The following is a 26,182-nucleotide window of genomic DNA, read 5'->3' on the forward strand; positions in this document are numbered from 1 at the left end:
TATCAGAGCTCAACTAACCTGGCAAAGGGAAATACCTAGCTCCACTCTAGCCATCCTGTCCCATGTAAGGGTGGGAGTAAGGAAGGGTAAGGGGCTGGCAACTGAGGAACATCTGTGAAGTTCACAGTGCAGAGGCATAGGCTTACTACAAGACTGAGGCCCAATCACAGGACTATTGAACACCTCCCTCAACTCCCACCCACCACGTTACCATTGCATTACTAAAGACCCATTTACCTAGTACATTACATGCACCTTTCAAAAAATTGCAAGGCATATTAAAAGACAAAAAAAAAAAAACAGTTTGATGAGACTGAACAAGCATCAGAACCAGAGGCAGATATGGCAGGAATGTTAGAATTATCAGACTGGTAATTCTTTTAAAACTATGATTAATATGAAAAGAGGTTTAATGGAAAAAGTAGACAAAGATCACATGGATAAGTAAGCAGAGAGATGAAACTTTGAAGAAAGAATCAGAAAGAAATGTTAGAGATCAAAAACACTGTAACAAAATGAAGAATGCTTTTAATGGACTTATTAGTAGACTAGACATCATTTAGGAAAGAATCTCTGAGCTTGAGGATTTGACAATAGAACTGAAAAGCTTCTAAAACTGAAATGCAAGGGGAAAAAATGAAAAAAAATAAGAGAATATCCAAGAACTTTGGGACAACTATAAAAGGTGTAACATACACATAACAAGAATAAAAGAAGAAATAAAGGAAAAGAAATATTTGAAATGACGACTGAGATTTTTTTCCAAATTAACGTCAGACACAAAACCACAGATCCAGGAACCTTAGAGAATACCAAGCAGGATAAATGCCACCCCCCGTAAAAAAACCTCCACACTTAGGTATATCATCTCTAAACTACAGAAAACCATCACTAAAAAAAAAATCTTGATAGAAGCCAGAGGATAAAACACCTTACCTATAGAGGAACAAAGACTTATATCCAACTTCTCAGAAATCATGCAAGCAAAAAAAAAAGAGTGGCGTGAAATATTTGAAGTTTGAGAGAAAAAAAATTAATCTAAAATTCTGTACCCTGTAAAATTATCCTTCCAAAGTGAAGGAGAAATAAGACTTTCTAATACAAACAAAAATTGAGGGAATTTGTTGCCAGTCAACCTGCTTTGCAAGAAACGTTAAAAGACGTTCTTCAGAAAAAAGTAAAAGAATACAGAACAGAAGCTCAGGTTAACATAAAGAAAGAGCATCAGAGAAGGAATAAGTGAAGGTAAAATAAAAACTTTTCCTCATTTTTAGTCTAATAAGTAACAATTCATTCAAACTAATAATTGAGCAATAATGTATTTGATTATGTATACTTTAAAAAATATATATGAGTATTTATGTATGCTTACTTAAAAGTGAATTGAGGGCACCTGGGTGGCTCAGTCAGTTAAGCATCTGCCTTTGGCTCAGGTCATGATCCCAGGGTCCTGGGAAACAGTCCTGCATTGGGCTCCCTGCTCAGCAGGGAGTCTGCTTCTCCCTCTGCCTCTGCCCCCACCCTCACTCGTGCTCACTCTCTCTCTCTCTCAAATAAATAAATAAAATCTTTTAAAAAAAATGAAATGAATGATAGCACTGGTATAAGAAATAGGAGGAAGGGATCAGGAATATTTCATTATTATAAGGTACTTACACTACCCATGAAGCAGCATAGTGTTATTTGAAAGTAGACTTGGATTAGCTACATATATATATATATATATATATATATATATATATATATATACATATTGTAAATTCTAGGGCAACAACTAAAAAAATTTAAAAAAATAACTGATATTCTAAGAGAAAATGGAATTATATAAAATGCTCAAATCCACAAAAGGCAGAAAAAGTATGGAAGACAAAAATAAGAACAAAGAACAAGAGTATCAAAAATGGTAGATCTTGACCTAACTATAACAATCATTACTTTGAATGTCAATGGTCGAAATCTATCCATTAAAAGACCAAGACTGTCAGAGTGTATCGAAAAACAAAACCCAAGTATATATTGTCTGCAAGAAACCCATTTTAAATATAAAGATGCACTAGATTATAAATAAAGCAGTGGAGAAAGATATATCATGCTACACTAATAAAAAAAAAAAAGTGAGAATGTCCTTATTAGTTTCAGACAGAAAAGACTTCAGAGCAAAGACAGTTACCAGAGTTAAAAAGGGGTATTACATAATGATAAAGGGGTCAATACCCCAAGAAAACGTAATAATACTTAACAAGAGAGCCTAACAACAGAGCATCAAAATATGAGGCAAAAGCTTATAGAATTACAAGAAGAAATAGATAAATCCAGAATTATAGTTGAAGACTTTATCAAAAATGGACAGATTCGGCATGTAGAAAATCAGTAAGGACATAGTTGAACTCAACAGCATCATCGATCAACTGATATAATTGACATTTAGGGACTACCTCATCCAAGAACAGAATATACATTTTTTTCAAGCTCACATGGAACATTCACCAAGACAGACCACATTCTGCACCATAAAACACATCTTAACAAATTTAAAAGAATAAAAATCATATAATGTCTGTGCTTAGACCAAAAGGAAATTAAACTAGAAATCAAACAGAAGAGCTGGGAAATCCCAAAATACTTGGAAATGAAAAAACAACCAATGGGTCACAGAAGAAATCACAAGAGAAGCTTAAAAATACTTTAGATAAAAATGAAAATACAACTTACTGAAATTTGTAGTATGCAAATCTATATGATCACCTGTGTAGAAAATATGAAAGAATCAACAAAAAAACTCCCAGAATAAGCGATTATAGCAAGGTTGCAAGATACAAGGTTAACATACAAAAGTCAATCAATTTCCTATATACTATGAACACAAGGAATTTGAAATTAAAAACAGATTACTATTTACATTAGTACCCACCCCCCGCAAAATGAAATACTTAGGTATAACCCTAAAAAGCTCTAACAAAATATGTACAAGATCTATATAAGAAAATGAAATGTAGATAATCCAGTTAAGAAATGGGCAGAAGACATGAACAGACATTTTTCCAAAGAAGGCAAACAGATAGCCAATAGACACATGAAAAGATACTCAACATCACTCATCATCAGGGAAATACAAATCAAAACCATGATGAGATACCACCTCACACCTGTCACAATGGCTAAACTAACAACACAGGAAACCACAGATGTTGGTGAGGATGCAGAGAAGGGGAAGCCCCTTACACTGTTGGTAAGAATGCAAACTGGTGCAGCCATTCTGGAAAATAGCATGGAAGTGCCTCAAAAAGTTAAAAATAGAAATACCCTATGACCCAGCAACTGCACTACTAGGTATTTACCCAAAGGATACAAAAATACAGATTCAAAGGGGTACATGCACCCTGATTTTTACAGCAGCATTGTCAATAATAACTAAACTATGGAGAGAGCCCAAGTGTCCATCGGCTGATGAATGGATAAAGAAGATGTGGTATATATGTATGTACATATATATATATAATGGAAGACTACTCAGCCATCAAAAAGAATGAAATTTTGCCATTTGCAATGATGTGGATAGAGCTAGATAGAGTGTATTATACTAAGTGAAATCAGTCAGAGAAAGACAAATACCATATGATTTCACTCATATGTGGAATTTAAGAAACAAAACATATGGGAAGTGGGGGGAAAGAGAGAGAAGGAAAACAAACCATAAGAGACTCTTAACAATAGAGAACAAACTGAGGGTTGATGGAGACAGGTGGGTAGGGGATGGGCTCAATAGGGGATGGGTAATAAGGAGGGCTCTGGGTGTTATATGTAAGTGATGAATCACTAAATTCTAAATATTACACTATAAGTTAACTAACTAGAATTTAAATAAAAATTTGAAAGAAAGAAAAAAGAAAACAAAGAAGAACTAAATAAATTGAGAGATATTCCATGTTTTGGATAGGAAGACTCAATATTGTCAAGGTATCAATTCTTCCCAACTTGATGTATTGATTTAATTCAATATCAATTAAAATTCCACAAGTTATTTTGTGGATATGAAAACATGGATTCTGAAGTTTACATGGAGAGACAAAAGACCCAGAACAGCCAACTCAAGATTGAAGGAGAAAAAAAATTTAGACTAACACTACCCGGCTTCAAGATTTACTATAAAGCTACAATAATCAAAATAATGTAGTATTGGTAAAAGAACAAAGAGATTAATGGAACAGAATATACAGTCCAGAAACAGATCTACATAAATACAGTCAACTGCTCTTTGACAAAGGAGCAAAAGCAACACAATGGAGCAAAGATAGTCTCTTTAACATATGGTGCTGAAAGCAACCACAAGACCTCCACATGCAAAAAAAATAAACAAACCAAAAAAACACCTTACAACTTTCACAAAAATTAACTCAAATGTATCATGGACCTAAATATAAAATACAAAACTAGAAAATAACAGGAGAAAAATTAGATAACCTTGGGTATGGTGAGAACTTTTTTAGATACAACACCAAAGGCAAGTTTCATGAAAGAAACAATAAGATGGACTTCATTAAATTTAAAAATATCTGCTCTGCTAAAGAGAATGTCAAGAGAAATAAAGACAAGTGAAAGACTTGGAGAAAATATTTGCAAAAGACACATACAATAAAGAACTGTTATCCAAAATATACAAAGAACTCTTAACAACAATAAGAAAACAATCAATCTGATTTAAAAATGGGCAAAAGGGCTGGGGCGCCCTGGTGGCACAGCTGGTTAAGCATCTTGGTTTTCACTCAGGTCAGGATCTCAGGGTCATGAGATAGAGCCCCACGTCGGGCTCTGAGCTCAGTGTGGAGTCTGCTTAAGACTCTCTCCCTCTCCCTTTGCCCCTCCTGCTCATGCACGCTCTCTCTCTCGCTCACATAAACAAATAAATCTTTTTTAAACAATGTGGGGGACCTGGATGGCGCAGTCAGTTAAGCATCAGACTCTTGGTTTCAGCTCAGGTTGTGATCTCAAGGTCCTGATATCAAGGCCTGAGTTGGGCTCCACACTTAGCATGGAGTCTGCTTGAGATTCTCTCTCCTTCCCCCTACCCCTGCCGCTCATGTTCTCTCTCTCTAAAATAAATAATCTTTTTAAAAAAATGGGCAAAAGATCTGAACAAACACGCCATCAAAGATGAACAGATAGCAAGCATTTGAAAAGATGTTCAACATGATATGTCATCAGGGAAATGAAAATTAAAATGACCAAGATACTACTACGCACCTATTAGATTGGCCAAAATCCAAAACACCAACACCACCAAATTCTGGTGAGGATGTGGCAACAGAACTCTCATTCATTGCTGCCAGGAAAGCAAAGTGATAGAGCCACTTTGGAAGACAATTTGGCAGTTTCTTACAAAATTATACATACTCTTACCATATGATCCAGCAATCACACTCTTGGGTGTTTATCCAAAAGAGCTGAAAACGTAGGTCCATACAAAAACCTGCACGTGAATATTTATGGAAGCTTTATTCATAATTGCCAAAACTTGGAAGCAACCAAGATGTCCTTCAGAAGGTGAAAGGAGAAATAAACTGTGGTACATCCAGACAATGGAATATTACTCAATACTAAAAAGAAATAAGCTATCAAGCCATGAAAAGACATGCAGGAAACTTAAATGCTTATTACTAAGTAAGAGAACCTGAAAAGGCTACATATTGTATGATTCCAACTATATGACATTCTGGAAAAAAAACAAAACTATGAAGACAGCAAATGGATCAGTGGCTGCCAGTCCTTAAAAGGGAGGGAATGATGAACAGGCACAGAGGATTTTTATCCTCATGAATGGGATCAGTGTCCTTCTAAAAGAGACCTTGGAGAGCTCCCCTGCCTCTTATACCTTGTAAGGACACAGCAAGACAGCTATCTATGAATCAAGAAGGGGTGGGAGGAGCTACCCTTCCAAATACACCAGCACCTTGATCTTGGACTTCCCAGCCTCCAGAGCTGCGAAAAATAAATAAATAATGTTGTTTATAACCACCCAGTGTATGGTACTTGTTATATTTGCCCAAATGGACTAACACATCAATAGCATAAAACAGAGAGTCCAGAAATAGACTAGAATAGAAATTAATAGGTAGCATTTCAGATCAAGGGAGAAAGAATGAAAGATATAATGAATAATATTGGGATAACAAGCCATACATTTAGAAAACAACAATAAACACGAAATTATAAATCCACCAGACAAAAATTAATCCCAAATAGATTTAAAAGGTAACTAAAACATCAATGCTATAAAACTTTTAAACATATGTTGGTTTTTCAACTTGCCAGAATCTAGGTTAGTGTTAATTAGGTGAGTTTCTGTTGTTCGCAACCAAAAGAACTTGACACAGAACCCTGACCAGAATTTAGCATGGAATATTAAAAAAAAAAATCAATGCAGAAAAAACACAATAAACAAAAAGATAAGCAACGACGAGAAAGTATTAGCAACATATATAAACAAAGTATAATGTCCATGTTATATTAAAAACTCCTAGGGGCGCCTGGGTGGCTCAGTTGTTAAGCGTCTGCCTTCGGCTCAGGTCATGATCCCAGGGTCCTGGGATCGAGCCCCACATCGGGCTCCCTGCTCCGTGGGAGGCCTGCTTCTCCCTCTCCCACTCCCCCTGCTTGTGTTCCCTCTCTCGCTGTGTCTCTCTCTGTCAAATAAATAAATAGAATCTTTAAAAAAATGAATAAATAAAATAAAAAAATAAAAACTCCTATAAGTAAAGAAAACTAAACAACCCAATAGAAATTTGGACAACAGATATGAACAAGTAATTAATAGAGGAAGAAATATAAATGTCTAATAAACATATGAAAAAATGTTCAACCTCATTAGCAATAAAGAAACACAAATTAAACACCAAAGAAGTAACTCTTTTCACTCAAGAAAAAAGCAAAAATTTGATGGGGCACCTGGGTGACTCAGTCGGTTAAGCATCCAACTCTTGAGTTTGGCTCAGGTTGTGATCTCAGGGTCATGAGATCGAGCCCTGTGTCAGGCTCCACACTGGGCATGGAGCCTGCATGGGATTCTCTCTCTTCCTCTACGTCTGCCCCTCCCCCTCTTAAGAAAAGTAAAAATCTGAAAAACTCTAATATTAACAACAAGTAGGAAAATGGCCACTTTATAAACTATTGGCCAAATATAAATTAACACTATCTTCTCAAAGGACAATTCGGTATAGCATTTATTAGAATTTTAAATTGGCTTTTCCTTTCTTTCAGCAATTTCACTTCTAGGAATTTATCCCACAGAAAACATACATACATAAGAATATAAATACAGGTACTATCTGTAATAAGTATTGGAAATAATCTAAATGTTGAAAAGAAAAATGGTTAAGTAAATTATGGCATATTCTTAGTAAGGAAAATGTTGTAACAGTTAAAAACAAGATAGATCTATATGACTAACATGGAACAATTTTCAATATATATAAATTAAGTGGCAAAAGTCACAGAATGACATATTGAACATACTGCTTATATTTAAAACTAGTCTATCAAAAGATAAAGATTTTTAAATTATACATCTTATATAATACATTAGATATCTTAAAGAAATATATCTATAATAAAGGTAAAGGCACAATAAAGGATCTAGAAAGATATACACCAAACCATTAAAAGCAGTTTTATCTCCAGGAAGAAAAAATCAGAATAAAAAGGGAATTCCTTGCCTTTTCTTCTATCTACTTCTTTTACTTTGTGTGTTTATATATGACTTATATAATTCAATATATTATTAAAGAAAGTAAAATGTAAATATAGCAAGCAAAAGAATTTCTGCTCTGACAGGCAAAAACCTTCCAACTCTAAAATTTTAAACTAAATACTTCAAACTTTTTATTTTTCCACTCAAATATTACAAAATACTTTATTACTCAGATTTGAAATTGAAGAAACTGTAACAAAATTTTCTTAGTAAAGGTCTAAGAAATATCGGGCTCAATGGAGGTTTAATGTATAAAAATGTATAATAAAATGTAATTGAAGCTCTTAATCCTAAGAGATTTAACAAAGTTCCTACTTTTACAAAGACATGATATTCATTACATTCACTAAATTCAAGATTTACTAACATCAACTGTTGATATTTTAAATGGAGAAATAATCATTTATAAGAAAAAAGAAAAGCCATAAAATACCAGCAAAAACCCTTCTATAGAAGTGTTTGTATAAATCCACTGAAGTGCCTTTAGGCAGACTAAATTGCTGATTAGATTCAACAGCATTAGGAACCCATTCAATTTTATTCCAATTTCAGTGATTTAGAATCATGTACCGATTTTAACGTTTTGGCATCCTTTTCAAAACATGAAAACCTTATTGTATAAATCTAAATATTTGAGGCCATTTAAAAACAAATGTTAAGTATCAAAAACTACCAAAATTCACCTGGTTTTTGATAGACAAATCTTCCTAATGATAAAATTAGGATATACATCTAGGGAAAAATAAAACTTGACCCATCTCAACATATAATTACTGAATTAACTGATTTCTAATTATTCAAATAGTAAATACATGTCTCAAAGAAATGCTCAAACTATAATAATTATGTTTAATAATTATTAATGATTAAATGAACTCAAATACATTAAAGTGTAACTTATAACTGATTTAGAGAAATTCTAGAAAAACATTCAAAGTCTATTTATTTCCTGTACTTTTCTTTCAAACTAAATAAATGACAGGAGAGAATAACAGACTCCAACCTTTCTGTTTTGGATTCACTGTCAATTCTGTACTGTTCAAAATCTTGACTAAGAGACCGTAGCTTTTCTTGAAGTCTCTTTTCACGGTCTATGCTTCCTTGATAAAATTTCATCTCTTTTTCCATCACTTTCACTTTTTCTTCCATAGCCTTAAACTCATGAAGAATAAGATAGCTGACTCCACAGTACTTACAAACTTTTTCTTCAGGAGACATCTAGAAAACAGACATACAGACATACATACATAAATTAAAATGGTATTTTTTAAATTCTGAAAAGCAAAGTTCTACTGAAGATGTTATTGCAACCATGCTGGTCAAATCAAGTAAATGTACACTGGACTATGCCATGGAGTGATAATTATGACACTGCTTACCTCTGGATAAAATTTTTAAAACTGGCATGATACTGACTCTGACACAAAATCTTGGAATTAGAAAAGGGTCTTTCAGAGTGATTATTTCTCCATAGTATCTCTAAGAAAAATTTACGCTTGAAATAGTTTCCACAAAATAAAATTAAAAATGATGAAAACATCTTTAAAATTCTTGTTTTAAGAGGAGTTTTCCACGAAGTGGAGAGAAACCATGGGCCTTTTACTGCCAGCTGCACTGTGAACCTGGAGATGCTTCTAGGCTTTTTCAGATCTTATTTTTCTTCATTTATAAAATTCTGGCATTGGACCAAATGAACTCTTAAGCTCCTGTTCAGTTTTAACATTTTATGCTTTTTACAGAATTTAACAGAATTTATGCTAGAATTCTGTCATAAAACCACAAATAGCAAAAACATTTTGAACCTAACCTCTTCTCTCCCAGTCCTTTTCCCTTCACATAGGTATGGTAGATACCTATGGTAGATTTTATAGACAGGGAAATGGCAACCACTGAAGTTGAATAACCAGCTGATACATAGAGACACTGGGATTAAACCCAAGTCTATCTAAATCCAGCACCTATGCCTGTAACCATTTGTGTCATATTTATCTGCCATGTGAAGGTCAGCTAAATCCTCTTCCTTCCTTCAAATGAAATGTTCATGTATCTCTGGTCAACATAAGGGCAGTGAAAAATGGAATTTTAGCAAAGTCAAGAGAGAGGTAATTCTTTTTTCTGTCTCAAGTATATAAATGTTCTTCAAGTAGACTCTACTCTACTTGTCCTGCTATTCACAAAGGATGAGAGACGGCTTCATTAAATATTTGCTCCAGGGTACTAAAATGAAAGCAACACTTTTAAGCATTACTTTTAATGCAACCTCCCTCAAGATTGTAGACACTGCTCCCTTAACTAAGAGTGACACCACCTCATCTGCCTATCAATGCCATTACACAAGAGTCAGATGAAACAAACTAATAACAAATTTTTACATAGTAACATTTTGCTCATCTAAAGTTCAATAATAAAAATTTCAAATTAAAAAATATAATACTGTGGGATACAGACGAATAACTACATCAATCATCTAACTGCCAGCAATACCAAAATTACAGATTTGTAAAACAACAAGTTTGGAGGAAATCATAAAGATAACTTGGTTCAAGCTCTGGATGGGTTCATAAAGTCTACGTCAATTTAGTAAGTCATTATCCTGACTCTATTTCAACATCCCAAATGATGGGAAACTACTTTGTAAAGCAGCCTGTTTATCTTCTGATGGCTTTGTCTACCAGGAAATTCCTTGTCATGCTGACCCCAGATCTGCCTCCCTGGAACATCCACTGGTCCTAGACCTCCTAGGAACCATGTGGAACAACCCTAGAGCTCTTTCTAATATTTAAAAACAGCTTTCAGGAACACTCCATATCTTCTCTTCTCCAGGTCAACAGTTCCAGTTCCCTCAGCTGTTTCCCATATGACATGGTTTTGAATTTCTTCCTTATTCTAAATAATTTTCTCTGAACTTGTTCCAGTGTTCTATATATGTCTCAAAGTATGGTGCCCAGAATTTAATACTCCAGTGTGGTTGGTCTCACTGAAACAGAATAAGAGAGGGCTCAAGCCTCCCTCATTCTAATATCTCGTAAGTAATATCGTTGGTAGTATCTTCTAATGCAACCTTAGATCACAACTGTCTTTTATATTTTCAGCAATTATATGTTGATATTATATACTACAACAGGCTTTTATGTTAAATAAAGCCCCTATTTTTTAAAAATATACTTCAGTACAGGGGCGCCTGGGTGGCTCAGTCGTTAAGCATCTGCCTTCGGCTCAGGTCATGATCCCAGAGTCCTGGGATCGAGCCCCGCGTCGGACTCCCTGCTCCGCGGGAAGCCTGCTTCTCCCTCTCCCACTCCCCCTGCTTGTGTTCCCTCTCTCGCTGTGTCTCTGTCAAATGAATAAATAAAATCTTAAAAATATATATATATATATATACTTCAGTACAAAACCATCTTCCATTATATTAAATATACCAATCTATTCCTTCCCACATGTGTCCGGTTTTTTAGAGAATCCACCTTCTACTGTCCTGGATGCTCTGTTTAGTAAAATGACTAAAACTCCCTCCACACATCCACCCTAGCCATGGCTGACTGGGGGATGAGGATTAGACATTAGACCCAGAAGAATGAAGCCCTAAGCTGGGATGAGCCAACCAGACTTGTAAGTGTTGAAGACCCAGGTATTTGGGATACCTTTAAGCAGTCTCAACGGAGAAGGATCACATGCAAGGTACAGAGTTAGCCACATTACTGGAATGAGGGAGAAAACTGAGCAGACACACAGAGACAAGATGAGACAAAGATAATCTGGATCCAGAGTAGGAGAGGAAAAATGGAACCAAAGACCTTCGAATTCCTCACTTCAGTTCCTCTTGAGACCTAGCTGCCCTTCTTGCCCTTTGGGGTCCATGCCCAATCTTCCTGCACTACTCTCTTTCCCTCTTATACTACCTATTTCTTGCAACCAATAACCTTCATTCTATCGTGTGAGTATTTGGCTTTTCAGATTGAAGTGCTGAAAAATAAATATAATTATAAATGTAAGTAAATAACATACATATTTATACATAAATATCTCAGACACACATATATTTTGAAGATAGGTATGTCTTAGACTCAGCCTTTAGTTACTGACTTTGGTATCCAGGAAATTTTAAGCTTTGTGTCTTTTTCAAAACTGATCCTTGTAAGTTGCTTTATCCATCCAGTTCATTGATTAAAAATGTTGAATATGACAAAATTGAGGAAAGAACTCCACAGCATGTCATAAATACTTGGTTGATACTGATCTATTATTCAGCACATTTGAAGAGTTGAAGGTACAACTTTCAACTGGTTATTAAACTACCCAATTATCTTTATACTGATTCATATTATCTTCAGGAATATTATGACAAACTTTGTCAAATGTCTTCATAAAGCCCATATATTCTATGGCTACTACAGTTCCTGGATCTAGTAACTGTACACAAAATGGAATGGCAGGACCTACATGCCAGTTCCCTTAAGAACGTAAAATTGGCTCAAGGGTTATTGCTTTCTAGTATATACTCACAAATCACCTTTTATTTTTTTAAGATTTTATTTATTTATTTGAAAGAGAGAGTGTGTGCGCTCCTGCACATGAGTTGGGAGAGGGGCAGAAGGAGGGCGAGAAGCAGACTCCCCACTGAGCAGAGACCCGATGCCAGCCTGGATCCCAGGGCCCTGAGACTATGACCTGAGCTGAACACAGATGCCTAACCAACTGAGCCACCCAAGCGCCCCGTACAAATCACCTTTTAATAAATATATTCTAGTACATTGTCTGAGATTGAAATTGAGTTCACTAGTTGTAATTTATGGTTATTTTACACATGGGATGGCATTTGTACATTATCCTCTTACTCTCTACATGTTCTCAAAGATCACCAACCACAGGCCCATTCAAAGGTACTATCAGTTCCTGGGAATATAATTTATCTAGGTGAAGAGACCTGAACTAATTCAGAACAGATGGGTATTTTCTTATAATTCCTTTCCTCACTGTGATTTTTGGTTCCTTCTCATCAATTTGAAAATTATATTGCTTACTTGAAGGCACTTTCGTTCTTAACCTTATGCCTATTAATCACGGTTCTTGCCCAGACTCTGGCAAAATGCCTTACCCTCATCCTAAAGAAAACTCTTGCTGGGTGGAGCTTATTTGCAGCCTGATGTAAGTAATGTAAGCAAATAACATATGTATTTATACATAAATATCTTAGACACACATATATTTTGAAGATAGGTATGTCTTAGACTCAGCCTTTAGACTCAGAAAGAGTATACATTTCACAGTTACAAAAGCTATTAGGATGTTATTTTACCACAGCCATTAATGGGGGGTGGATGGAGCTGAAATATATGAAGTAATACATTCTACAGAATCTTCAGGAAGTTCAACAAAGAGAGCCCAAACATGACATTATGAGCTAGGAAACAAGACAATCAAATTATAAAATAATAAGTCCATAAGAAGAGTCTCCAGACTGGGCCTAGTACAACCTGAATCACTGATGGATCTATGCTAAATAAGTATATTGAACAAAAGTTTTCAATGTTATTAACTTGTAAATAATTTTCCATAAGTAAAACTACAACAGAAAGAAATGTAATAACCTTTTCAAATTCTTTGTGTTTGTATGGGCTAATTACTTAGGACATTTTTGTGAAACTTGAGAAATTATGTTCCCAAATGAAGTAAAAGTTACCTGTTTTTTGTGAAATATAATTTGTGCTTCATTCTTATAACTTGGTGTTATATCATGTCCTCATTTTGTAAGTAAAATAACGACATGCTGTCATTCTTGACAAAAGAGCTAACATTAGGATGTTTTTGCTTTCTACAAGATGCACTTTGGAGGAGGCATCAACAAATGCAGTATATTAAACGTACAGCTATTTAAAAATAAATTATAAAATAAACTTCGCAAGTTCAGTGTTTGTACTTTTAAAATTATAGTTATTTAATATAAAAATGATGCAAAATTTTTAAAAGGTTAAATCAGGCTTCGGATCCTTTTCAAAGTTCCTGTCTGTGCTTTAACTAGGAAAGGCACTCCAGTAACCTCCTGCTGCCCAAATGAGGCATTCTCTGCTCCAAAACTGTTTTCTTCCCCCACCCATCCCGGGCTTTTGTACTTGGATAAGGAAGAAAGAAACATAAACTATTTCACAAAGGTAAGAGTGACAGCAGTATAAAATGTTAACCTTTCTAAGAGGTCTCCCATTTAAAAAGATGCAAAGAGTGTCTAGCTAGTGAATTTCATTAGGATTGGGAGAAACACTTTGAGACAGGACAGTGTACCTTTTGAATCATTTAAGTATACAGGCCACCTGACCATTTCATAAGGCCACCAGGACCCTTCTTTATCAATAAGTCAAGTTGCTACACCACCAATTTAAAGATCAATTGGCAAAGAACATCTACAAAAAACTTTTGCTAACATTATATGTAATGGTGAAAAATTGTGTGTTTTTTCCTCTAATATCAGTAACAAGGCAAGGATATCCATTCTCTCTACTCTTATTCAACATAATGCTGGAAGTTCTAGCATAGCAAGAAGGCAAGAAGAAGTAAATGGTATACATACCAGAAAGAAAGAAAGAAAACTGTCCCTATTTGAGAGGACATGATTGTCTACATAGAAAATCCCAAAGAATTTACAATAAAACTAGAAAAAATAAGTTCAGCAAGGTCAATGATCGAAGAATAATATAAATAAACATAAATAAACAGATTGCCAGTGAACACCTGGACAGTGAAATTAAAAATACAATACTGATTATGATTGCTCAAAAAAATGAAATACTTAGGCGTAAATCTAACAAAACGTACAGTATTTATATGCTAAAAACTATAAAACGCTGATGAAAAAATAAAAGATCCAAATATACAGAAAAACATACTGAAGATTCAAAATATTAAAAATAGCAATTGTCCCCAAATTTATATATAGATATATATATAGGCTTAATGTAATTCTTATCAAAATTTCAGCAAAATGTTTTTAAAGATATAGACAGGATTGTTCTCAAATTTATATGGAAAGGCAAAGGAACTAGAAGAGCTAAAACAATTTTGAAAAAAATAAAGTGGAAAGAATCATTTTACCTGATTTCAAGACATACTATATTGTTACAGTAATCAAGACTGTGTGGTATTAACAGAGGAACAGACACATAGATCAATGGAATAGAATAGCAAACCCAGAAATAGATCTGCATAAATGTCAAACTGATTTTTTGCAATGGTCGAAAAGCAACTCAGTGAAGGAAAGACAGCCTTTTCAACAAATGGTGATGGAACAATCAGATACCCATAAGTTAAAAGGAAGGAGGGAAGAAGGGAGGGAGGGAAGGAAGGAAGGAAGGAAGGAAGGAAGGAAGGAAGGAAGGAAGGAAGGAATACTAAACTCATACCCAATACAAAAATTAACTCAAAATGATTATGGACCTAAATGTAAAACATAAAATATTATTTTAGAAGGAAAAAAACCTAGGAGAAAATCTTCAGGATTTTCTAGGCAAGGAATTCTTATACTTGATACCAAAAGCATAATCCAAAATGGAAAAACTGGTAAGTTAGATTTCATCAAAATCTGAAACTTTTGTTCTGCAAAAGACCCTGTGAAGAGGATAAAAAGACAAGCTATAGACTGGGAAAAAAATATTTACAAATCACATATCTGACAAAGGATTGTTATCTAGATTACACAAGAACTCTCAAAACTCAACAGTTTAAAAAAAATCCAATTAGAAAACACATGGTCAAAAGACAGGAAGAGAGACTTCACCTAAGAAGATATATAGATGCCAAATAAGCACATGAAAAGATATTCATCATTAGCCATTAGAAAAATGCAAGTTAAAACCACAATGAGATATCACTATATATTTACCAGGAAAGCTAACAAACACTAATAACATCAAAGTCTGGTAAAGATGCAGAAAAGGTGGCTCACTCATATACTGCTGGTGAGAATGTAAAATGTGACAGACCTCTGGAAAAGTTTGACAGTGTCTTAAAAAACTAAACATGCAATGCAACTACTGTACAACCTAGCAATTGCACTCTTGGGCATTTATCCCAGGAAAATGAAAACATATGTTCACATAAAAAATATACATGAATATTTACAGCTTTATACATAATTGTCAAAAACTGGAAAAAACCCAGATGTCCTTCAACAGGTTAAACCATAGTACCTTCATACCCTGGAATACTTCTCAGCAACAGAAAGGAATAAACTATTGATACATGCAACAACCTGAATAAAGCTCCAGAGAATTACACTGAGTGAAAAAACTAATCCTAAAAGGTTACATATTGCTTGATTCCATTTAGATAACACTCTTGAAATGACATAATTATTGGGTATCAGTGGTTCCCAGGGGTCATGAATTAAGGGTGGGAGGTGGGGTAGTGGAGATGTGTGAAGAGGTAGGTTGAGGTGAGTGTGGCTATAAAAGGGCAACATGAGGACCCCTTGTTGTGACAGAACTGTTGTACATCCTGACTGTATCGAAGTTAATATCCTGGTTATGAGACTGCAGTACAGTTTTGCCAGATATTACCACTGGGGGAAACTGGGGAAAGAAGGGGAAGCTGGGGAAGAAGAAGTTGGCATCTCTTGGTATCATTTCTTGCAACTACATGTGAATCTACAGTGATCTCAAAATAAGAATCTTACTTTTAAAATCGTAAAAGTAAAAATAAATCAATCTGGGACTGAAACACAGAGATTAACCCATAAAGAAATTTTATTGAGCAATTTTAAGAAATGTTGGCTTCACACATAAATTATACATGACACACTCGTGTTTATATAAATGCACTTCCAAAGTGTATTTCCTCCAATACCTGTTTTTCCACCGGGAAACCTCACCTTAGACTCTATGACCCTCTGCAGCCAGCCAACAAAAGTATTTTGGACTTAAAAAAAAAGAAAAAAAAAAAGAGGTATTTTGCAGATTTTTCAAGATTCATAGTAATTTTTTTTTTAAAAAAAACTGTTTTTCCTAATGAACTATCTTGGATTACAATATTAACTGAATAGTCTTTCCAAAAATTACATTGCTTCCTATTTCTTTTGTCATTAAGTTTTAAAACTACAATAGCTTAAAATCACAACACACGTACTCACACCCACATACAAATATCACTTTTCTAGGATGCTATGCTAACATTTCTATGACTATATTCTCTTTCTTTTTCCTCTACTTTAACTCAACACAAAATCTGACCTAGCCACAGTGGCCCAAAATGACCTGGAAAATTACGTTTATTTTTTCTGGCAATGACAATCTGTGCTTGGAAACATAAAACTGTTATTCTGAATAAATTTCAAAGTTCCAAAGTACTAAAATTACTTTACTGAAACAGGACAAAATGAGCCGTTACTGCTAGAGAAAGGGATTGTTATTCCAGAAAGAACAGTGTGCTCTCTAGCCCTTGCACCACCACTTCTGTTTTATAAAATAAACAACTCTGGTCTCTTTATTTTACTTTGTGTTCTGTGGTAATAAATATCTTTTGAAGCTAAAATTCTATTACAAGTGTTCATTTTGTCACCGTTTTAAAAAACAAGAGATCAGTCTTACTTTTGCAAAAGAACTAATTTTTCCATTAGTTTGCTGGTTATTTTGACTTCTGCATATGTCCCCTAACAAAAACAGCAAAAGGAAAGTTGTTGCTTCTTTTTCTAAAAAAAAAAAAAAAAGCCCACCTGTCTCTAACATCAGTTGACATTCAGAAGGGGAATAAATAAAGAATTATTACTTTGCTGATCTATAAGTATTGTTTTAGTTTTAAATTGTGGCAATTCTAAACTTAGACCAAGTGCATTCTGCTTTCAGAATGCTGGATGAAAATTCTAGCAAAGCTGTTAGATATTGGAAGTCAGAGACAGGTGGGGGTTAGCTCAGTCTAGAGAGAGTAGATTTAGAGATATGGTCTAAGAACATTCACAAGTGAACTGTAGTCTAGCAGCAGACAAAGTGGACAAGTGTGGTCCTGCTGTCCAGCCCATGGGCCTGTTTTACATTTTCTGCCACTTAGGGATATGGATGTCTGAGGTGTGTTTTATGCTTAGTCAGAAATTGTGATAAAAAGCAAAAAGAGTTAGGAATGGGAGTCAAAAAGATTATTTTATTCTTTCTTCTCTAAGATTTCCTAAGACGATGAGATCAGGGGGAGTTAATTTAACAATTGTAGGCTTCTAATCAAGAAATGGATTCTCTAACTGTGCTGGTTGTCATCAGCATTTCTTCTCCACACCTGTCCCCACCACCCTTACTTTTTCTTGCAACTCTTTCAATTACTACCTATTTTGCTATTAATAGTACAGTATAGTACATTTTCACATTATCATGTATCTTTCATGGGATTTATTGACCATCTATTTCCAGATCATATATCAAAAGTACAGAAAGAAATAAATAGGAAAAGTTCACCTTTTCTTTCTTGATTTCTACACTAACCTTCCTTGCCTACACACAGAAAAAAAAAAAAGGAAACACAGCAGGTGCTTCTCTAGAAAGAAGAGTCAGCATAAAAACTAACACAAAAGGTTAACAGAAGAACAATTAAAAAAAAGAGAAACCTTTGAAAAACCTGTCACCACATACTGATCCACAAACCTCACGTACTTGTTTATCTAATAAAGAAATGAGCACAATTTCAAAGCCATGATGGAAAAAATTATTTGTTTTCATATTAATAATGAAATGGTTCTAGAATTGTTGAATCACTAAAGTATACACCTATAACTAATATAACCCTTGTATGTTATCTGTACTGGAATTAAAATAAAAACTTAATATAAGAAACTGAAAAAAATAGTGAAATGGTTCTAATCTGAAGTATTCTTCTTACCATTATAAGCTATTTATCTATTTAACATGGTTCTTTACGAAATGATGTATGCAAGCTGACTAAATAGATATACTGCCTGATCAGTGAGCAATTTAACAAGTTGCATTATGGACAATCTAGATGAATCAAAGGTAAGTAAGAAGTTGTGGAAAACAAATAACTGACTTATTCTTAGACTGTGCTTAATAGGCTGTGGCTACATGTAGACATTTTCCTTGTGTTATAATCAAGTACCCAGAACAGTGTCTAGCACATAATAGGCACTTGATAAATATTTGTGGTATAAATGTATCTAACTTAGGTCTGAAAAAGTGCAGAGCTGCACTTTACATTCTAAACATCCAACAGGACAAGGGCTACAATCAGCATAACTGTCCAGGGCCTTAGGCAGCTGAGTTTCTCCTGATGTCCCTTCTCTGCACTGTATGGACAGCTGCCTGCCACTCCTGCCTTAAGAATATATCTGTAGATTTATGAAAGGATTGGTTTTACCATTTTTAAACAATTTACTTATATAGTACCTTAAACATGAGAAGAAAGCATTCTGCAACTTTGAGAACAGTATCGTCAAAATAAATACATACTCTTTCACATATTCAAAACATTTACATTGTTAAACATTCTCTAACTTGGCCAGCTTTTTCTCACCAGTAAGCTTCTGTTACCTTGGCCTAGGATGCCCTATTCCCATCTGTCTATAGAAATACACAGCCTTCAAGGGCTTTCGCCCACATAAAGCTCCCCCATTGACCATCCCAGTATCAGGGATTCCTCCCCTACCCCACCTCTCCACTCTCAAAGAAGATACTACCTTATATGACATTTAAATCATTAACTGTCTTCTAGAGTTATTTTTTCATGTCATTATATATCCTCTTCCTTACGATCTGCAGTATGGGTATTGTTTCTTTGACTGTTTTGTTCTGTTTCTCTTAATCTCTACCATACCAGCCTAGTACATGGAAAGAACTCAGTTGAGTGAGAGAGGAAGAATATACGATGTCTTCAAACACATATAAGCACCATTTCTCAGCTAAATATAGCATAGCTAAACTCTCTGTGCTTAATATCTCTTACATGTAACTTAAAAGGTGAAGCAAATTAAATGCAATGGTTTAAAAGGTCTTTTTCTGGGTCTTTTCCCTTCCAGTTCCTGCTAGGTTGCATTTTACATAAATCTGAAGGACATGCAGTAACATTAAGCATCAAGTTAAATCGATGGAATGATTAATGCTAACAGGCAGCCCAAAGCAATGTGCACAAAGGATAAAAGCATATCTGAGGGATGACTGCAATTTTTAATTAAAAAGTAACGGACTGGTGGTTAATTAAGAGTTGACTGTAGATTTACTGAAAAATCTCAATGATTAATGATAGCTAATGTTTGAGGTTTCAATACACAATTTGTCAGTTTGAAAAGAGATATTTTAAAAATTAAACTGTTAACAATGTATGCATTGCCAAACTAAATATAGGATAAATGCTTCTGCCTGAGGACAGCTATTAACTCACAGGGAGGAGAGCAGGATAGAAACTGTAAAGAAAAATTGATTGTTAACCAGATTCAATGAGTTGATATATATGAAAGGGTTTAAAACAGTGCTTGGTACATGATAAGTGGCAAAAATTAAGGTGAAACTGAAATAGACTTTTATATGGAGAGAGACACCAACATTTAGCATCACATGAACTTACAAACTAATTGTAGTTTCTATAATAGCTTACTATTAATTATCCATTTTGCAAATACAGAATAAGATTCACTTAAAATTTTAAACAGGCCCATGTATTTCCATTTTTTACAACAAGTTTTTTTCTCCTGAAAAGCTGCTATAAAAATATTTAAATATAGTATTTGGACACTCCTGAGTCCCTCTTTTCACAAAAGCTCCACAAATACCTGGTCAAATACTGTGCTGGAATTAAAGATGTCTTCCTTCACAGGTTAAACATTCTTTGCACTGAATTGAATTCTACAATCTGGCCATTATGGTTATTCCCTTTACCACTCCATCAATTCGTTGCAGATGCCCTGACCAAAATAAATGTAAAACCTCTGAAATCATTCCCCCAGGTTTTATATCTACCTTAAAATGCTCTTAATGTTATGCTGTAATAAGACAATACAATATCATACCTTTTGGATTTCTTCAGGTAATGCATGCATGGGGATGTGACGATCCATAATTTCCCAAAATATGAGTTCTGAAGTAAAATAATATAAAAACATTGATAGCAATAGTCAGAATTGAAATAATGTGAATAAAATTCAAATTAAAAGATATAAATTCTTGGGAGTACTCAGAGATGAATGGTGATAACTTTTAACGGTTATTTCATCAACTCAATGTTAAAAGGTACAACCAACTGGGCTTTTCTCAGTTAGCTATTAGGCCAATATAATAGGAAAGATAACAGACAACTGAGTTAGAAACATTTTCTTTCTTTAGAACTTTATAGTCTAATTGTAATTTCTGTGGTAGTTTATTACTAATGATTTGTTTTGCAAATACAGAATAAGTGTCACTTAAAATTTTAAACAGGCCTATTTCTGTTTTCTTAAAAAAAGGGTGGGGATCCAAAAACTTAAAAGTATCTAAATATAGTATTTTAGTTCAGCAGATAAGAAAAACAATTGTGACATGAATGCTGGTTTAGAGGATGAAGTATGAAAAAAATAGTTATCAAATTAAGTATCGTATGCAGGCACTGAAGAGTCATCAAAGCATGAGAAGTGTTCATTTTACTTAAGATGAACATTTACATAATTTTATGCAGATATTTTACTTTAATAGATTTTCATTTTCTAATAAAACAACTGAACATAAAATTCTATCACTACTTTCATGTAACTACACAAGATGAAGGGAGACAGTACTTTCGGGTTTTTTTTAATCTTTCCCAAATATGGAGAAAATACACAGTCCAGTTTCATGAGAAATGTTTATATATACATCTAAGGAGTGAGGAGGAGAAAGAGGGCAGCAGAGTAAGATGATACAGGCACAATTCCATAGCAAGGAAGAAAATCTGAGGGCCAGGAGTAGTAGACAAGGAACAACCTAGGAGTTCAGGAAGGAAAAATGTCTTTTCTTTCCGGTGGGAATGGGAAACTAGGGGAGGCTTCCAGAGGCTGTTTGCTTTTGATCAGAGCAGGGTTTTGACACAAAGATAGACTGGAGGCGTAGTACTCTATCAGAGACAGCAACCTCAGCCACAACAAGGTGTTAGGGAAATTGTAGTCAACAAAAATTTCTGTAGTGGCAGTATTTTTTTTTTTAAGAGTGCAACCATTGGTGGAAAGAAAATTCCACAAAGCATGCTGTTTTAATGAGATGCTGTTTAAAACAAATAATGAGCTGTCTTCCCATATAAAGATAATGTATGTGTGTGTGTGTGTGTGTGTGTGTGTGGTACAGTTAACTGACATAGCTAACATAGGCCCACATAGCCAAGTACATGATAATCTGATGTTTGGCGAACTGTCTCTGATGTGGCAAGAGCTCATAATTCACAGGAGGCTCATTATTCTCTCTTCTGTCATTTTACGATGGACTCACCATCAGTAAAATAAGATGGCATCATCTTAATTAAACTCTGGTGGGAGTAGAATTTTTCCTAAAATTACCAACTAAATCTCCTTTTTAAATTCCACCCATAAAATTATTTGAGCACGGATCCAGTGACAGTATAAACAAGGGACCAGTGGAACAGTTTTTGTTTATTACCTTATCTCTAAAGCTATTCCAACTTTGTGTCATTATTATAGCAAGTAGGGAAATTTGGCAGGTTCTAATTATTGAAGAAAAAATTAAAAATTAAATACTGCCAACCCAGAAAATCTCTCCACAATGCAGAAAGAAAACAGTCTCATTACTGAATAATCATTTAACTAGACTGTGATGCGCATCAGAGCCAATCTGCTAATGAGACTACAAAGACAGAAATCCCACTTTTTTTATACAGCTATGTAGATACAATCCATTACATACATCTTCTCGAGAGAAATGGTAACTCATCCTCAATACAGTCTGTTACACAATTTCATAGTTCGTTTTCAGTTCACCTAGTAATTGAAGTAGCTATCTGCGCTAGTTAATTGCGACTGTGCTAAGGAATACAAATCTCTCTGACAGAGCCCTTGGTACTAAAGTAAACTGCCTAGGCGAAATTCCCACGGTGACAAGGAGATAGCTTCCTTGATGTTTACATTTTAAAGAAATGGCTCTCACGTCCTCAAGAAAAACATTTTGGGTCTTTAAAAAGATTTGCATAGGTATTAAAGGAACAGAGGAAACATTCACAAATACAAAGTTTCTCAAGAAACGGAGGGGGGAGGTCTCTTCCCCTTTGGCAACACGGCAATTTTTTAAATTGTTACTTCACTCTTATATTATTTTGCATGTTTTATCAAATCGGTTTCTTTTATTCTTTCACATTACATGCATGTAGACTGCCCTTGAGCAAGAGGTGCGGTGAAACTGGCAGCAGCTACTAAGTATTTGTGAACCTGCTCTCTTAATAGGATCACGAAGATGTCGAAAACAGAAACGTCCTGGATTGTTCACTTCCGATTCCCTTCCTCACAGCAGTGTCACGTTGAGCCTTAACTCACGTTCGGCTTTAAGACCCTTCCGTAAACACACCCTTCCCGTGGTGTGAATCACCCGCAAATGAGCGGGTCGGGGTCAGGTGAAACGGAGTTCATGTTCTAAGACATTCCTGAAGCGGCGGCATTTTCTAAATAGAAACCAACTGCAAGGCCAGCCAAAACTGCTGGAAGGGTTTTGAAACCCGTGCCTTTCTAACCCCGTTCCCTCGGGACCTGCAGTGGCGGGAGGAGGGTGCGAGACCGAGGCCGAGCTGCGCTCTCAGGGACAGTAGAGGACGCCGGGGCCGAGCGTCCTCACGGAAGCTGTGCAGGGGCCGCAAAGGGGGGCGAAGGAGACGCTCGGGGCCATATTCCCTCGCCGCGGCTCAGCTTTCCGGCCCTCTCCCCCCTCCCCCATGCCAGCACGCCTCCGCTCCGGAACTGCGTCCCGGGGGACTGGGTAGGCCCGGGGGCTCAAGGAAGTCATTTCATTGTCTCACCTAGACCTCGACTCCGAGTGCGAACGGCTTTCCCGGTCTCCCGGGAGACCATGCTACACGTCGGCCCGACGTCAGAGCGCAGTGACGTCACGGCCCACGCCGTTCGCCAGCGCAGAGCGGGGCTCCCTTGCCACGCTCCGGGCCCCACGCGCCGGGCGGAAGCGGGAAAGCTCACGATGGGGGTTTGGAAGGGAGGGCTTGTATTATAGAGTGCTGTGAGAGGGAAGGAAGGGGCGCCAAGGGCGGGGTGCGAAGGGCAGGGCGGGGGAGGGCGGGCTGGAGTCGTGGTAGAGGCTGCTGAGGAGGAGAGAAATGTCCCTAGCCTCAAGATGGGTTGGAGAGAGACTCAGCCTGCAGTGGAGGCCCAAGTCACTATACCTCTGATCCCTGGCTCTACAGCCCGCATGGCGGACACAGCAGCGGGCAATTATAGTTATTGAGCGCTAAGAGGAGAGAAACTGTAAAGGGTGTAAAGGGAAGCTCTGGTCATTGGCATTGCAGCGAGGGCAATTGGGAGGGTATTAGAATTTTCATCCTAGCCCCAAAGTAGTCGGGATGTAAGGGCTTGTTCATTGGGTATCTTGAGAACCCCTAGTACACAAGTTATTTATAGGAGGCTGCTAACCTTTACACGTGACTTACTTTCCTACCTTCATAAAGCAAGTATTTATTAATGACCTACTACTAAGAGACAACCACTGCCTACCGGAATGGGGTGATTCTGTGACTAACCCAGGTAGGGGCAGCTGTTGGTGTGATTTTCAAGTGTCTCAATAGTCCCGATCTCTCCTTTTTTTTTTTTTTTTTTTTTTTAAGATTTTATTTATGTATTTGATAGAGAGGGAGAAGCTGGCTTCCCGCGGGGCAGGGAGCCCGGATGTGGGGCTTGACCCCAGGACCCCGGGATCATGACCTGAGCCGAAGGCAGAAGCCTAATGACTATGCCACCCAGGCGCCCCCCGCCCCCCATCTCTCCTTTTTGAGGATTATATGAGGTCAAAAATGCAGCTCTTACAAGAAAAATCATGTGGCTCACTAGCAGAGAAAGAGACATTACTATCGAATGAAGTAAGGTTGAATAAATACAGAGAAAACTAAAACCTATAGATTTAGAGGTGATCAAACGATGCAGAGCAGTGCTCAAACAGTAGTCAAACTACTGATGAGAGCCGTTTATTAATAAAAATGACATGAAGTACTGAACACTGCTAAAAGCCTTGTTCCCCAAAGTCTTGGAGATAGATCTACACTGTACACTTAACCTGGCTGATATTTTTGCTCCAGCGCCCACCAACGACTTTGAGTTTCCACCCCCTCAAAGAGCATTTTTCTTCATCTGGGAAAGATAAGCAATAAGAGGACTGAAGAAAGGATTAAGGGGAGTAGAGGACAGCCGACGAAGTGGTCAGGTACAGCATGCTTATGAGAAGTGCAAAGAACTTTCAACAGCTATTCATGTTCAGCATGTTTCATTGAGGGACAATGAAGGTAGGACTCTTCTCAATAATGGGGTTTAGACATGGGGCACAAAAAAGGCAGTTCATCTAGGTCCACTAAGTGCTTTATCTGGAACAGAAATTGCACACCTAAAGCAAGATGACTCTTCTGAGGCTAGTTTAGCTAGTAGTATGATTATCAGCAATACTATTTATTGAGTAGTTCGTGTATATGATAAGAAAAGGAAACGCTTTAAGGATGGGAGAAGATACAGCTGAAAGGCTGTAATTCATTCTGTGATTTAATTTCATCTGTCCTTAGTCATATCTATATGGCCTCGAGACCATTTTTCCTTCCACCATAAATGTCCACACCGTAAATGTCCCTTAGACCTGCACTGTCCAATAAGATAGCCACATGTGACTATTTAGTTACAATGAAATAAAAAAATTCCATTCCTTTATTGCACTAGCCACAGTACAAGTGCTCAGTAGTCACATGTTGCCATGGCATCAGACAGCCCATATCTAGAACATTGTCATCATCAGAGAAAGTTCTACTGAACAGGGAGTGGTAGGCCCAGTAAGAATTTCAAGGACAAAGAGAGTTAATAAATTGTGAAGAATAGCTTTGGTAAAACGTAGCAGTTAAAGGTGTTATTCCTGAAGACCTCAGCACAGATGAAGAGTTGTGACCGGGTGTTACTTTTTTTTTTAAAGATTTTATTTATTTGACAGAGAGTGCCAGAGCGTATAAGCAAGGGGAGCAGCAGAGGGAGAAGGAGAAGCAGGCTCTCTGCTGAGCAGGGAGCCTGATATGGGGCTCAATCCCAGGATCCTGGGATCATGACTTGAGCCAAAGGCAGACGCTTAACCGACTGAGCCACCCAGGCGCCCAAGGTGTTACTTTTTCAAAAAGTAATCCAATAAGCCTCTCCCCAGTGTCTTGTGTGTTTATTCTTGACTCTCTGTTGATCTCAATCTCTTCCTCTCTCCCTCCCTCTGAGTATCTTTCCTTGTCTTTTTTGTTTTTCCACTACTTTTCTTCTCCCCATTATTGGCCATA

At 36.3% G+C, this 26,182-nt stretch overlaps 1 protein-coding gene across 6 annotated transcripts in view; it reads right to left on the reverse strand.

Annotated features, from left to right (window-relative positions):
• LEKR1 (leucine, glutamate and lysine rich 1) overlaps positions 1 to 23,811 on the reverse strand; it is a 209,987-nt gene extending 186,176 nt beyond the window's left edge. For 3 of the 6 annotated variants that reach the window (XM_032408367.1, XM_032408368.1, XM_032408375.1), the window contains exons 1-3: positions 23,681 to 23,811; positions 20,727 to 20,794; positions 8,748 to 8,962 (exon numbers count right to left, since the gene is read on the reverse strand). In XM_032408367.1, coding sequence (XP_032264258.1) covers positions 8,748 to 8,962; positions 20,727 to 20,794; positions 23,681 to 23,732 — 335 coding nt within the window. In that variant the 5' untranslated portion in view covers positions 23,733 to 23,811. Of the gene's footprint in view, positions 1 to 2,712; positions 2,746 to 8,747; positions 8,963 to 20,726; positions 20,795 to 23,680 lie in introns of those variants that run through there. The other 3 variants (XM_032408369.1, XM_032408371.1, XM_032408373.1) reach the window with 3 other exon arrangements.
• Positions 23,812 to 26,182: the final 2,371 nt, after the last annotated feature.

Source organism: Phoca vitulina, unplaced genomic scaffold, assembly GCF_004348235.1.
Source record: "Phoca vitulina isolate PV1807 unplaced genomic scaffold, GSC_HSeal_1.0 scaffold10, whole genome shotgun sequence".
NCBI classification, from domain to species: domain Eukaryota; kingdom Metazoa; phylum Chordata; class Mammalia; order Carnivora; family Phocidae; genus Phoca; species Phoca vitulina.